This window comes from Micropterus dolomieu, linkage group LG02 (genome assembly GCF_021292245.1).
Source record: "Micropterus dolomieu isolate WLL.071019.BEF.003 ecotype Adirondacks linkage group LG02, ASM2129224v1, whole genome shotgun sequence".
Lineage (NCBI taxonomy): Eukaryota > Metazoa > Chordata > Actinopteri > Centrarchiformes > Centrarchidae > Micropterus > Micropterus dolomieu.
This window is the reverse complement of record NC_060151.1, coordinates 11,104,884-11,121,175: the sequence shown is the minus strand read 5'-3', so window position 1 is coordinate 11,121,175 and position 16,292 is coordinate 11,104,884. Positions and strand designations below refer to the sequence as shown.

Sequence of the window (16,292 nt, the reverse complement as noted above, 5' to 3'; positions counted from 1 at the left end):
CCCCCCCCCCCCCCCCCTACAAGGGAGCAGGTCCGAAGCAGTAAGGACCCCGCCCAAGGACATAATGGCCCAACGGCCCAGACCCGAAGGTCCGCCCACACCCAGGAGGCAATGTCACTCAGGCCAGTTCAGGCCAGAAGACCCCCACCCCCGCGCTCTTCCCTCCCTAACAGCGAAGCGTCCCACACACACATCCCCACCGTCCCCAAAGAAAAGAGACAGCAATCACCCCGCGACAGCAGCAACAGCCCCTCAGCCCTAGGGAGTCAGCAGATGCACCCATGTTGTGCCTGGAGTTCTCGGCCCTTGACGGGTGGGTGGGTTGGTGGTGGCATGCAGCTGAGCTGGTTGATTTTGCCTTGTTGCTGGTTTGGCTGGTGTTGCACGGCGGCCGGGGGGGCGTGCTGGGCATGGGGGATGTCGGCTGGCTCCGGTGGCCTTAGTTTTTCCGGCGGTTGGTGGGACGGCGGACTTTTATTGGCGGGTGCACGGTGAACGGTGCGGCGCGTTTGCTCCCGGGCTGGGACTTGCTGCTGGTGTTTCTCTCTGCTGGCTTTCGCTGTCGTGTTATTCCGCTTGCTCTCTCTCGTTTGCCCGAACTCGGACACGGGATTTGCGGGGGGCTGCTGGGCATTGAGTGTTGCCGTGCTCGCACAGTGTGCGCGTTGGGCTCGTCACTTGTGCATTGGTGTTGATGATTGCGTGGCATTTGGGCGTTGTGGTTGTTCGCTGTGCGGCGGTGGGGTGCTGGGTGGGGGGGGAGCACTAGTCTATGTTGTGTGCGCGCCGAGGTCGGCCCGGGCGCTGCTCTTCCACGGGTTACTTTTCTTGCGTTCCGTCGGCATTACGTTGTCAACTGGCATTTGTGTCGGGGTCTTCTGCGTTTGCATCACGGTGCATCTGGGAGTCTTTGTTTTTTTGACTGATTTTTTTCTTTCTTTCTCCCTATTGGCTACTGGGGTTCTTGCCTGCCTGTTGCTGGGATAAGTGTGGCCACTCTCACTAACAACTACATTCTTTAACAGGCTTATGCGCACACACATGTACACACACACATACAGACACATTCACCCACATGCACACAGACACACACAGTCTCACACATAGACACAAACAAATTTTTTTGTTTTTGGTTTATACGTGAAGGAATTTTGAACATCAGCTGAAGAGACACCTTAGTAGTCTGAGTTAGACAAACCAACTGGGTACCTTCCAAAGCTAAACTCTTTTTTTTGTACAAAATTCTCTTTGTGTCACCATCCCTCTGTTGCCGCTCGGCAAGAAAAACACCATGAGAGCACAAAGAGGGAATTTCATAGGCTACTATAAAGACTGGAACTCTGATAACCACTTAATTTGTCTACCCTCATAGTAGCTTTGCCTGAACTTTAAAATGCTGACCATTGTACCTATGTGAAATTGCATTAAGAAGGGATTTCGTTGAGGTCAGTGTGGACAACAGGAACAGCAACCAAGAACCATATCATTGTGCACATGGGAATGAAAAAAAAGTGAACCTATCTTTTAATTCCTAGGAGGCTGTAATGTGAAGAAAGTTGATTTGTTGTGAGGTATTTAATTTTCAGGATTATCCAAAAACTGTCGTGTAATTCAATCCAATGCAGTATAAAATCTAAAGGCTATAGTGGTAGAACATTTAATCCATATTGCCCACTCTAAATAAGACAATATAAACTCACTCCATAAACAAAAATCGCCACAGGTGTTCTCCAAAACAAATGATCTAATACTTTTAGCAAGTGAGGACAATATTCAGTTATAACAACAACAACAATAGTAATAACACCAATAATTATTATTATTATTAAAATAATTTGTTTTGGCCTTTCTTTGCCTTTGCCAAAAAAGGTTTATGACATGAGAAATAAATTCATATTTACAGATCCTGTTTAAAAATGTAATAGGCAAATGTATTCATTCAGCTTTGCAATGCAATGTTATATTTTAGATAAATGCAGATAAATGACCTTATGCAGTTCAGACTTTCCAAATACTACTTGTGTTAAATGTCAAGGAGAAGTAAGGAAGTAAAGCTCTCTCTCTCTGTCCCCTCTCTCTCTCTCTCTCTCTCTCTCTCTCTCTCTCTCTCTCTCTCTCTCTCTCTACTCACCGGCTCTCTGAGCGCTCAGAAGAAAAAGAGGAAGCGGGGAGAGCGCAGCGCAGCTCGTCTACTCAACCGAAGGACAAGATAACAAAAACCCAAACAAACTATCGAACCCTCAGCTTGTCGCAACGCCACAGCGAACTCCTCTACCCTGAACTGCGCACGAGGAACGACTTTTACAGTTCCAGAAACGCTTTTAGACACCAGTAACTTGCGTTGGTTGGTTAAAGTTAAATTAAAGACAGTTGTACAGATAGCCTAGTCGGAGAATGGCAGACTCGTCGGCGGCCAACAGCGACGGGGAGGACGGACCCCGCGAGCCCATGCGGGGCTTCGCGCGCCAGGGAGCCCTCCGCCAGAAGAACGTGCACGAGGTGAAGGACCACAAATTCATCGCGCGCTTCTTCAAGCAGCCCACCTTCTGCAGCCACTGCACCGACTTCATCTGGTGAGGAGCGGACACAGGGATGGAAGGAGGGGTTCACAGGAGAGCAGTTACTTGAGTTAGTTTTATGCCTTTATTGGGGATGTCATAGAATAAGGGAAAGACATATAAAAACCTATGGTAGAAATAAAAAATAGACTAATTAGTTAAGGCATTAGTGTGCACCAAGAGATGCAATCTAAAAAAGGGAGAAGACAATGGGAGAAGTTTAGTTCATCTTAGCCCAGGATTTAATAACAGTTTAAATTTGAAAAGTAGAGAGGAAGAGATGAGGCCTATTGATCAGAAATAGACAAAATGGCTGTAGACTCTAATGCTTGATAGTATTACATCATTAAGTCACAGCAGGAATAAAGAAAGTGGGAGGGTTGCACTGGTACAGTTTTATCAAAATAAACATTGATTTCAGCCATGTAGATGTAATATGTGTAAGGTAGGGCAGAAGGGAAGACAGAGAGATATGTGGGCCGCACCAATAAAAAAGGAAGAGCTGCAGACCATTGTTTGATGGTATTAAGTAGGCAGAGGAGCTGAGAGAGGCTGAGAAAAACATGAGACATGTTGTCCAAAAGCAGTGAATTGCAGCCAGCCGGAAAACCTGGGCTGCAAACAGAAGTGTTTCACATGGGTCAAACTCTGGCACAACTTCAGCCTTCCTTCTCCTGCTCCTCCTCCTCCTCTCTTCATTTCTCCTCTCAAAAACCTGTGCAGACATGTCACCATACAGCCCACCAGGGTTTACTAGACAGTGACTGCGCTCGGGTTATTAAATGAGTTTCCGGCTCTAGGTTGGCCTAATTGTCCTGCTTATTTTTATCCGCGGTGTGCACTATTCCCAAAACGGCCATTATTTAAGTCCTGTGATGGGCTTTTTAATTTGTGAATGGCTAAATGATTTGACCTAGAAGATTGTGTGTGTGTTCATGAGAATCAAATGGGATGGTATCATTGGTTGTAAATACCCCTAAATAGAGGAACACTGTGCACCCTGTGTAATTGCTTGACCTGTTTATATTATCTATCTTTCTATATATCTATCTATATATCTCTATATATCGATCTGGCTCTCTATATGGGTCAATAAGCATAATGAAAAAAAACAATGAGAGGACTGATTGATTTCACACCCGAGAGATTATCTATTTGTAGCCACACTATGAAAATTTCACCTGCAGGCATCCCATATTCTCCATACCATTGACTGGGTGTGGTTGACCCTTTCGCCCCAGGGCAGCCTTGCCTTGCCTCACAGAACGTGTGAGTGTGCGTGTGTCTGTGGACCTAAGTTGACCTCAGCACACGTACTGTACTGTTCATACAATAATACAATGTCCTTGCTGCTATACTTCAGTGGTTCAATTTGTGCTCTTTTGGATGGAAAGCTTTAGCGCTGCACACAAATGGCAGACAGCATTTGACATTTGCCTCTACACAAATATCTTCAGGCGAAGTGAAAGGGTTTTCCGAATTTCTTTTTCAAGTTCTTTCTGTGTGCGCGTGAGTGTGTGTGTGTGAGAGAAGTGTAGGTGCGTACACACGTCTGTGCCTGTACGATGTTCATCCTGTTTTTTTTGTGTATGTTCTCTCGGCAGGGGTTTTGGCAAGCAGGGATTCCAGTGTCAAGGTAGGTGGATTAAACGCTCACATACACACACACGCATACACACACTGAATGATTGGAGGTTATCTTTGTCGCCTCTGCTTCCTCTCATTGTTTTCTGTTTCTCTGTTTTTTCCACTTTAATTATCTCTCTTTCTCTTTTTAGTTTTCTCATTTCTCAATTCTTTCCACGTCTCTGCTTTTGAGGTTCAGATTGCAAGACCAATCGCATACTTCATGTCCCTAATCTGTGTAGTCTTTTCTTTTCTCTTCCTCTCCTATGTCATTTTCTCTCACTACCTGCTCCTTTTGTGTTATGTGTTCACCTCTCTCCCAATTTCTATCCCTTTACTTTCCTCTCTAGTAACTCATTTAAACTTTCCCAGCCTTTATTCACGTTTTCCTCAGTTTTCTATTATTTTTGTGTTTTAATGAATACCATTTCGAAAGCTAGCTTGACAGGCCTGTAAACCTCCTCATGTGTGCTATTCATTCAAAGCAAATCAGTTTAAAACAGCCTTGCAACTCCTTGAGATTTGATGGGAACAAAGAACAGTATCATGGCGCTCATACTCTGGAGAAAAATAAATAATGGAACTGACAACTGATTTCCTGCATATTAAAATATATTTGAGTTGGATACGAGAAAAATGTAAATATACTGTTCCTTTAAAAATAATGAGTTGAAGTTGTTTAGATAATATAGCTGTGGATTTAACTTTTCATATGAATGCAGCCATTAAATCAGATCCGTAGAAAAAGTCTCTGTGGGAAAACACATACTGCAACAGAGGCAAGCCTGGAAGTGGAGGAGGATACTGTAGGTGTAGATTTAAATATGGATAGTAAGAAGGTGACCAAGGATGTCAAGGGATGTGACTCAACATGAAACACTCCCAGCCATATCAAAACTGTTGCCTAGTTATTGTAAAATGTAAAATGTAGAATAAGATAGGGTTTTTTCACAGCAGACATTTTGACTTGTCATAGTACGAAAAGCACAGGTGTTCCTTATAGCTTTTTCTATTCAAGCCAGGGCAGTGTCACAATGAGCCAGCACGACAATAACAGGACCCTGAATAGAATTCAGCCATCAATAATTACATTGTTTTCATCTTTTCATCTTTCTCTACTGTGACATGTCAGGATGTCTGATTTGAAAAAGGAGCATTGTGTACTACTACTTTAATAGAAAAGTGAGCCAGAAACGTTCTGCCACGAAGCTCAAAATTGAACTGCCTGGAGGGCTAGAAGTTTAAGTTTGTTCATTTGTATCAATTCATCAACAGCGGTGCTGTGTTCACTTCCTGCATCAATAAAGTGTAGCAACACATCTTATTTTGTGGTTCTCGTGGCTTCATCTACACAAAAAAAAAAGGTCTACATGTCAAACAAACAGGGTGCCTTTTGACACGCAATACTGATTAAGAAAACTTGATCTACTTTGCTTTTCTTAGCGTTCTTCTCCCTCCCTGTCATTCATCTACCATCTCCACTCTGTACAGATTCAGCATCAGCTTTGTAGGAGTCGCTACAGGAAATGACATGAGTTATCAGAGAAACATATCCAGCCGACAAAAATGCCATGGTGCTTTGGGCTTTTGTGTTTTTTTTTGTATCAATTTGCTTGATTTGTGTGTTTTTTCCACTTGTATTAACAGCCAACTGGATGTGTTCAAGGATTTTCACGTCTCCTAGCAACAGTGAAATATTCAGACACAACCGTCTAAATGCTGTAGGATGGAAGAGGTGCTGTTCAACACAGCAGTGGATTAGCTGATAATGAGCCCATGTGTATATTTAATGGGTCAGCAGTGTTCTTTAGGGGAAACATCTGTAGGAATCACATGTTGCCTCTGGAGAAGAAAGGGTGTGGTTGTAGGTGGGGCACCTGACACCAGAGCTGGAAGATGGATGGATGGATAAAGGAGATAGAGGGAAGGAGAAATTACATTTAAATTTCTCCAGCCCAAAATAACGTGCATATGTGTGTTTGAGTGTATGAGTGGGTGACTCAACACTCACTCGCACAGATGAGTTTGCGCTTACTTTCTTCAATCAGGTGTGTGTGTGTGTGTTTGTTTATGTATGTCCTGAGTTGCTCTCCGACCCATTTGTCCGTCTGGGGCAAGGTATCGCTTCCCCAGAGCTCAGGGAGAAAGGGAATTCCTCTGCAAGGACACACACACACACATACACGTGGAGTGATTTGAGATCAGTGTTTGGGTGTGCATTCCCTCTTGGGTGTTTGAGTGCATGCAGTGTGGTATATTGTAGTGTATGGTTAGATGCATTTATATCAAAGTAAAGATATGAATAATCCAAACAGCAATGTGACAGAAATAATGTGTATGGCCTGCATGTCTTTCAGTGAAAAGTCAAATTGATCAATAAGACCTGACGGGCTGTGTTTTCTACAGCTCCTCCTTTTCTTGTGAGTAGTTTGAGATCTGAGCGGACAGAGCAGTGATATTACTACCTTACATAGTGGTAATGGGTTGTTTGTAAACTCGCTGCCTGAACTAGATCTTGGCTCCTAATGTTATATTCCCCTGATCAGGCTCTCTTTATGTTTCTTGTCACTTTTCTCAAACCTGATAGTTGCTTTGATCTTTGACCCACTGAGTTTTGGTTGCTTTATGTGTTGGTAGTCCAGAAGAGTACAATTATTTTAGCGTCTGTTACACTTGTTATACAGCAACTAACTTATTATGCCATCTAAATGCCTTCACTGTAAAGGTACTGTAGCTGAGATATTGTCAGTCCCAGCCTAATGGTCAAAGTCATAATGATTGTAATGCCAGTGTTTCCAAATGTGCAGGGCTGATCTAAAAAAGGCGCTATTTGCCAAAAATTTCATGTCCAAACATGAATATTGTTCATACCTGCTTTTTATTGCTATTGTTGGCCTGATTAGTTGTGGTTGACCTGCAAATGTTTGTAGACTCAACAAAGCTAAGCTTCATTAGTAGCATTTGACATTGTGACAATTGTACCTCTTGATCGTTATTCTGCCATGTCATGGGTGAAATAAGGAAGTTAGATTTGCCACTGCTACATCACTATATTTATAGATATATTCTTAACACTATGAAGTGGATAGACAGTGCTTTTGTATCAAAGGAAAATAGTTTACATACTACATGTACATACAGGTCCTGCTCTCTGCCATTGGATAGGCTGGATGGACAACTCGGCACCCACAACAGAAGCCTGTAACACGTTTCTGAAAGCAGCAAGAAGGATGTGGTGTAGATCTAGACATAGTCCGCTGTGTGATGTGCACAACGTACATTTCCTGCCTGAACTAACATAAATGGCGATTTGCCTTCAGCACTATTGTAACCATTACACACCAATCAGTATCTGCTGTTAAGAAAACATGCTGTACAGTTAGCAGTTTAAGTTTTCATGGTAAAAAAAAGGTGTCCAAAGACACTTGCAGCATAATCCACCACTTTGCTGTCCATCTGTATGCCCAGCATCTATTAAACCTATAAACTTACACAAATACAAAGCTGACCACAGCCACAATATTTTATGAAGGACAAAACTACAGAGTCTAAACAGCCCCATCTGAAACCTATTGGAGGTTAGATGCTAAAAATTGAGACTGAGATATTGATTGATCAGAAAAATATTTTCTGAAACATTTACTTGCCTCTCCATCCACTCCACACTTTTATTTTTATTTTTGCTTTTTCATTGGTGGGAAAAGTGATTGAATGTCGTGCATGAAGAATAAAAAGAAAGACAAACCCAGCTGTTTCAATGTTGGTTTGCGCAGCCTGTTACTGCAAATGCAAGCAGTGAGGCTGGGCCCAGGGCTTTGCATGTTGTGTATCTGTATACAGTTTTGCTGGTCGGAGCGGCTCACTGCCTCAGTGTTGTTGTAGCTGTAAACAATAAACTGTAATGCCTCAGCGGGATTCTGCTGTTTAGTTTTCCATACACTAGAAAGAGTGTAGGACTCAAAAGGGTGACAGCAGCTTGTATTATGTAATGTTTTTAAAGAAGTGTTTTGAGAATATTTCATACTTCTTTGTGTTGGGGATTTATGTGTGTGTGCATGTGTTTCATGTTCCGTTTAATGAGCTGGTGAGCACTTATTTCCTTAATGGCTGTCTGTGCAGGACTGTGTGTACTCTAATGCTTCCACATGGTTGGTTATGTGTGTGTGTGTGTGTGTGTGTGTGTGTGTGTGTGTGTGTGTGTGTTTTTATGCACATATTCATAAATGAGTGTGTTAATAATGCGTTGTGTTTCAGTGTGTCGCGCATCCTCCACTGTCCCCTCATAGACTTAATGGAAAAATTATCCCTTTAGAGAACTTGAGAGGGACGGAGGGGGAACTAAGTGGCACAAAGTGTGTGTAAGGAGGGGAAAGTGGAAAATCAGATGGAGTAAAATAAATTAAGATGCATCAAAAAGAAGGATGGCGAGATGGGAGATGAGAGATGAGAAGGGGAGGAGGGAGAGGCGAAGGAGGATAGCAAGAATTAGTGGGGGTGGAATTCATAGAAGGAAGAGGGAGAGACAAAAGGGGGAGACAGTGAGTGGGAACGGCGTAGGAAGGAGAGGAGGATTACACGTGATTTCCTTGAAAGTTCCAATTAAAGTAGCTCATAGCAATTGCAGGGAAAAACAGAGGGATGAAAGACATGTTACATGTCCTTCGAGAGCAATAGCAAAATAAGCTGTTTTCTCTTAGTCTTGTAATGTAACTGTGTACAGAACATACAGTATATATCAAGAAAATATAGGGAATATAGCGAGAGCTGGGCTTGATAAAAGAGGAAGTGATGAAGGGAGAGATTGAGAAAGGATAAATTAGGGCAGAAATTGAAGACATGCACACTCTGTAATTTCTCCATAATGTATTCAATCCACCATTGTATTCAGCATCCTAAATGTAATCCTCTTATAGTGAATATGAGGTCTTGTTGTGCACACTGTAACATTGTGCTGTTGCTGATGCAATCAAGACAAATTACGGTTTGTTTTCTGTGTTTGATTTGAAAGACTTGGATCATGTTCTCAATCGAGGGGACTGCACAAAACTCAAGTGGTAGGTTGCTGCAGCCAGAGGACAATTACATATATTAAAAAAATAAAGAATAAATTAAACAACACAGGTGGTTGAAAATGAATGAGAAAGGTATGCTGGAATGACACTCGAGCAGAGAGGTGGTGGGTGAGATTTTTCTGCCAGGCAGAGGAGATAATGGACAGGGAAGAAGAGGTTGAAAAGAGGCGAGAGAGAAAGGAAGAGGGAGATGATAAAATCGTGTAGGCACGGAGTGTAGATTGCACCTAAAACAAGCCCATAAAGGTGTTGTTTGCTGCAGCTATTAGCACTCTTCGAAAAAGGAAAAATGTATGTATTTATAAAAAGCACTATTCAAGAGCGTTATTCAATCTTCCCTTTGACTGATGCCGTCTTTTGTGCTCGGGTTTAATCGGGTGTGTTTTGCTTTCACCAGCAACCGTCAAGCTGCTGTTGGGCACGGTGCCCACAATTCCTCTGGATTCACATAATACGTTTTCTGCCTTTTCATGAGCCTGTTCAGGTTCAAATCAGTTAGTGAACATTTGCAAATATCTGCGTCTGTTGGCGGTGCCGAACGCAGCTCAGGTGCTTCTGCAACTCCAACCTGTGTGGGTTGGAGGTCTCCGGATCCAAAACCTGCCTCCTACACACACACATGCACACACACACGCACACACACACACACACACACACACACACACACACACACACACACACACACACACACACATACAGACACAGATCACGCAAATGCATGCACAACAACAAAACGGGTATTCATGCACATGAATGCATGAAACGCTTAAAAACACACACACACACAGAGCTGATGTTGATGGATCATTGAAATCCTGAAGCAAAACAAAAATGGATATTCCACTTCCTCTGTGCTTTTTTATTCCCCCGATTTCTTTTGACCTACTGCCCTCTCCTTTCTATCTCACTCAATCCTGTCTTTTCTGTTTCTGTCTCTCTTTCTCACCTTCTCACCTTGTTGTCCATCTTTCTGTTGTGTCCTCTTTTCTCTCCACCTTTATTTCCATATCTCTGCCCATTATTCCCTTTTCTAATGCTTAATTTTTCTGTTTCAATATTCCTCCCTTCCTCTTTCTCCCTTCTTGTTCATCTTACTTCCCCTTCTCTCCTCCTTTTACCATTGCTCCATCTCCCCACTTCTCCCTCCACCTCTTTCTCTATCTCCCCCTCTTTCTCTCTAGTGGTTGTGTGTTGGAAGCTGTGGGCTTTGATGCTTTTATAAATAGCCCAAGTGTTCCACTGAGAGCACCACCAAATGGGATGGATGGATGGATAGATGGATAGATGGATGGGGGTGTGGAGAGGGGGATGGAAGAGGAGGGAGGGCTGAGTGTGTAGGTGTGAAGGGAGAACACTGAAAAACGCCAGAAAAAAGGAAAGGATTAAAAAGCGGCTGAGGTGTTTATTGAGATAACAGAAAGCATTGATCGGAGATCAGTTCTGTGAAACTGTGGGGTTCTCAGACCTGCAGCCCTCAGAAATGCGTGCGGTTTAAGAAGCAGAAGGTTTTAATACTGTGTAATATATTAAAATAATGATCATCTGTGAGATAAATGCATATTGTATATTTAGATATACCGGCAGCGCTTGTAGAAGCAGTAGCCAGCTCCTTCAAACTTCGCTACGCTTTGTTTTTCATCTGTTTTTCCGGCTTTATTGCCGAAACACGTGTTACCTGTGACAGAAATATAGTCAATGGAAAAGGAAGTCGAGGTTTTTGGATTAAAGAGCAATAGACCACGATCCACCCGGCCCAATCAAAAGCACCCGGGAACCATGGCGCGTGCGGTGATTGCTCAGAGGAGAGGAAAGAGAGCAGGGATAGGAGCCATTTTGGCCCAGCTTTGACGTAAGGCTACTCCTAAAGGTCCGGTCTGGATAAAATAGGACTCAGGTTGGCCAAGCAATGGGAAATCAGAGACTGTTGGGCCCACATTTTTACAGAGACTTGCCCCATCAACATCCCGGATCAAGCACTCTGCGGGTGGTACGTGTTGCGAGCTGTCAGCACAGGACTCCGGCGAGGACTCTGTGTTTTACATCGATTGTGCTTGGTGCTCAAACGCAGTTAAGATGGACTCTGTTTCCGAAATGTCAGACTTTTTAATGTGAAGATGAAACCATATTATCATCTAGTTGCTGTGGTTTACATTCACCTCAGACACAAATTCAAAAAATGCGCTACAGAATGTTCGGGGGGTATATGTGCCTGTGTATATGTATACTGTATATGTATATAAATAACAGTATATATTGTTTTATTTTATTTTATTTTATGTTACCATATTTTAGTATACACTTAACTATATGTTAAGTTCTGCATGTGTAGCATGAAGGGACTACAAACTGTTTCGTTATACAACTTGCGCTGTAAAAAGACAAACAAACTTTTACATCAGATATTTACCATAAGTTTTTTGCTGTCTTCTTTCACTTTAATCAAAACATTTTAAAGGAGACTTCAATTCAAACTATCCAATTCAGAAACATTCAGCTGCTTAAAGTTCATGATTTGCCATCTCCACTATCGTAAGTCAAGTACACAATTACCCATACATAACAAGTTTGATATATGTTTTGTGCTACCCATGGTCTTGTGTATGTTGTGAATTTGGTTGGTGCCTGTGAGTAATCTGTAGTAAAGTTGTGTGTCGTCTTGTGGCAAAAAAATTTCATAGTATCATCTTAAATCAGACATCTACTATCATTTCTGTATCAGACATCTGGCTCCGTCATTGTTCCTCAGTGTAATGAGGCTATGTTTCACAACTATGTGAAAACGTTCTGTAAAAACATGCAGTCAAGATCAGTAGTCTTAGATTGTCTATTTCTACATTGTAGATGATTTAATAGGAGTAATGTTTTGGTGCACACCACAAAACTCAGCTCTGGACCAGCTAACTACAGCATTTTTATTAGAGCATTTTCTGCAAGTGAAGGGCAAGCTCTGTATCTTGCATCTGCTCCATCAGGCTCACTTGTTGATAAGGGCAACACATCATAGGTGTGAAACAGGGAACTTAAGAAGAGTATTGTTGTTGAACCTGTGGAGTGTGAGGCCCTGAGTTGTGTGGACTTAGAATGGCATTTATTCAATGGACCATTTTTATGGTCACATGGTGTTACTAATGTTTTAGAAGCTTCTAGTTATAAAAAGTCTACAGCCATGCTAGTGGCTCCGTGTGGCCATTCTGAGGCACAGCTGTGCTTTGAGATAAATGACAGCATGCTAACATGCTCATAATGACCTTGCTAGCATGCTGATGTTAAGCAGGTATAATGATTACCATGTTGACAATTGTAGTTTAGCATGTTATCATACTAAACTAAGATGGTGAGCAGTAGTACTCAACACAAAGAACAGCTGAGGCTGATGGGAATGTCATTCGTTTTGTAGGTATTTGGTCGTAAACCTATTGAACTGATGATGGCTCAAGAGGAAAGGTCAAGGGATGAATAAAGTGATTACAATTCATCCTGAGGGGGACATGGATGTCTGTACAAAATTTGACATGGTTATCCATACGGAAGTTGTTGAGACATTTCAATTAAACACAGATGTCAACCTCATGGTGGCACTAGAGGGAATGTCAGGGGATCACCAAAGCCAGTAGGATTCATCATGGGGGACCATGAATGTATCTACAAAATGTCATGGCAATCCATGCAATAGTTGTAGAGATATTCCTGTCTGGACCAAAGTGGTGGACCGACCGACTGACCAGCAGACGCATTGCCATGTCAGACAGAGCCACGGCGCTTGCATGGCTTAAAAGACCAGCATAGAAGTAGAAGGGAAAACCTTTCAAAATGTCATCGATGCATTCTGTTAGTTCTCTGTGTTTGTCTCCTGATTATTGTCAGTGAAGCACTGACCTCGTTCAGTTGTCATGGACTTGATCTTCAGCATTTTCATGTTGAGTTCGTTTTATGTAATACCATTGTACAGTCTTTCATGCCATGCCACTGTAGTGCGTATAACTCTGATAGTGAGCCTCAGTTGCCTTATTGATAGGGCCAAAAATATTGCAGCATTATAGTGTATTGATTTTTCCTACATTCCCCTGTTGCTTTTCAGACACAACAAACTTGCATCTATAAACAGCTTGTGCTCATGGCACACAACAACATAATATGAATCATATGTTTTAGGTGGGAAGACTCGCTCTGATTATTAATAGTGGAGGAGACGCTGCTGTGTAGGTTTTATTTAAATTAATTTTGAAGTTTGTTCTGCTGCTGCACACGAAGCTGCAGATTAGAGCAGTAGCTGATTGTGGACAGCATAAGTGCAAATGCGATGCAAGACATGCCACAAGTTGAAAATAGGGATTCAAGAAGTGGAGTTACAGGTCAATTGAAAGTCAAAATAGATTTTTAAAATTTGAGCAAAATTTTGCAGTGCAACCAAGGGTAATTAAATTAAATCAAAATGCAACAAACAAATTAAATAATACAGTAGACAGGGAAGAAATGCACAATATTAAGAAATTTGGACACAGATTTTTGTTTAAGAGTGTGTTTTAGCTAAACATGCATGTTAATTGAGACTCTATCATGCCTTTGTTTATAGTAATAGTTTTTCTGACAGTCATAGTACAGTAACACCCAGTGTGTTTCCTCCCATAACTGCTTCCTCTTCTCAGTTCAATGTGGAGGGTGTAAAAGAGCTGCTGTACAGTGTGTGTGTGTGTGTGTATCTGTCAGTGTGTGAACATGTTTGAGTGTGGGTGTAACGGGAAAGACTGTGCATATGTGTGTCTGCCTTGTTCAATATACACAAAAGCGAGTGAGAGCGACCCTAAAAACGGGAGTTCTCACTCTTTCTGTTCATCAGCCATCAGTGGTGGCTATCTGGTGCGTCTGTGTGTGTTTGTTATTCCACAGGTGTGTGTGTGTGTGTGTTTGTGTGTGACAAAGTCTAATTTTACTTGTCAGTGAGGGCCAGCTCCTTGTGCTCTGATCTACTTTTACACATCTGAAGACTGATCACTGAGCGAGTATTTGTGTCTGTGTCCGTGTGTGTGTGTGTGTGTGTGTGTGTGTGTGTACTCACTTTCAGTCACAGATTGACAGACTATCTCCTTTAGGGCTTGGTTGTCCTTGCTGCTGACATTTGCGGCAATCGTACACCCGTTGCCATGGTGACACCTTGGAGACATATCGAGATGGATCAGACAGCCGATGTGGGTCAGGCTTGTTTAACATCACAGTGTACACACACACACACACACCTCTTGCACTTTTGCAAATACTGACTGCCCCCTCTCTTCATAGTTCCTCCTAACCTTTAGTCCGATCTCTTCCTGACTAAAACAAAGTAGTTTAAGTTACCTAAACTTAACCATAAACCTAACCGGAGTTGCAGCATGTCAGAAACCACTATTTTGCATTTCCATTTTTGTAACAGTCACTGTCACAGTAATTTGAAAGCACTCACATAAGACCTATTCAATCATTTAAGTAATGAGGGCTGCAGTGGACTACTGACTGTAAGCTATAGTCGCCTGCTTTATACTTTATTTGTCACTTACAGGTGACAGCTCTTTAGCATTCCAAAGAGTGTGGCATTATAATTATTCATTATTGTCAATGATTATGGTTATTATTATTGGCTGTGGACATTTTAGCTTAGTTAGAGCTTATTAAAAGGCGCTTTGTCACTATGAATCTGTGTCAGTTCCACAGAGAACCATCATCTATACTTAACTCTGTCAATAGCCGCCTCCCTACAGCACAGAGGGGAAATGGTTTATTCTGCCTGTGGCTGCTGTATTGGTGGCCACCACCAGCCACTCCAGCAGGTAACCAGAGATTATTAATATGAGCAGGATGACTTGCTGACTCCCAGTGGTGGAAGCCCTGGGGGAAGCCTCGTAGCATAATTTATGAACGCTAAAAGCAGGTGTATTGTAAATAACGGAAAAGTCCAAGTGTTCATTTCCCGTGTGAAACAAACAATGAGTGTTTTTAGTGACGTAGGTTACATAAATAGCATTACTTACCTTAAGTAAGTTAAATCACGTACCATATTAACCCAAATTTTTAACCCAAACCATGATGTTTTCCTAAACCTAGTAGTTTTGGTGCCTAAACCTAACCAAATTATGACGTTTCACAGCATTAAACACTAGTTTTATTTTAAAAGTCTAACTGGATGTTGCGTATTTGGTGTTGCAGACTGGACTATGGAGCCCTGCGTGTCCAAAAACTATGCAAAAGGTGTACCCAGGGCCTTAGCAAACAACGCCAAGGGGTCTTGACCAAGCCTCCATATGTGTTGAGTTGGGAGTGAGAATGTGTTCGTGGATTATACAAAATTAGTTGTGTGAGGTGTGTGTCTGTGTTTGTATACACGTGTGTGCAATTTATGTGGAAGTCAGTGGAAATTGGAGGTTGTTAGATAACAGCTCTGAAGAGTACCTGAAGGAAGTTATGATACCTAATGTAGGTATTGGTAAATTTCAACTTATTGTAGTCTCAGTAAAGAAGCCAAAGGTGTGTTTCTAACGCCGTTCCACCCACATTACTCTCAATAACATCTGCTCATCCTTTCTTTTAATTATTCACTTTCCCACCACTTGTCTCCTACATGATCACTGTCACAGGACCTTTGCACCACTCAGTATTTGTTGTTTGTAATCTAGGTGATCTACAAATTGAACCTGATCAGTTGCACTCAGGGCAATTTGACTTGATGATGAGGCGAGCAAAATGTCTAAAACGTGAATCACGGTGTGTAGGTGGGATGGCCAACCTGGATTACTAACTGCTGGGGGAGAGATGCTGCTGTGCTGGCGTTGTGGGCTTGAAAATGTACTATGATATAATTTCTAGGACAGAAGGTCACTGAGATTCTTTGCGGACAACATTTCACTGACTGAACATTGATGTTGAAGTTTGGAGTTAACTCTTTAGATGCTGCTCTGTCCATGCATCTGTAGTGGAACTGTTGTTTTCTTAAAACATATATAACCATATAATACATGTCCAAATGTTACTGCTGGAACAATCAGTTGGAAGGTTTGTTTAGTCA

The 16,292-nt window shown here is 42.1% G+C and overlaps 1 protein-coding gene across 1 annotated transcript in view; it reads left to right on the top strand.

Annotated features, from left to right (window-relative positions):
* The first annotated feature begins 2,180 nt into the window (after window positions 1–2,180).
* Window positions 2,181–16,292, top strand: part of LOC123964006 (protein kinase C beta type) — a 96,356-nt gene continuing 82,244 nt past the window's right edge. Inside the window, exons 1-2 of the mRNA XM_046041169.1 lie at window positions 2,181–2,573; window positions 4,163–4,194. Coding sequence (XP_045897125.1) covers window positions 2,395–2,573; window positions 4,163–4,194 — 211 coding nt within the window. The 5' untranslated portion in view covers window positions 2,181–2,394. The remainder of the gene's footprint in view (window positions 2,574–4,162; window positions 4,195–16,292) is intronic.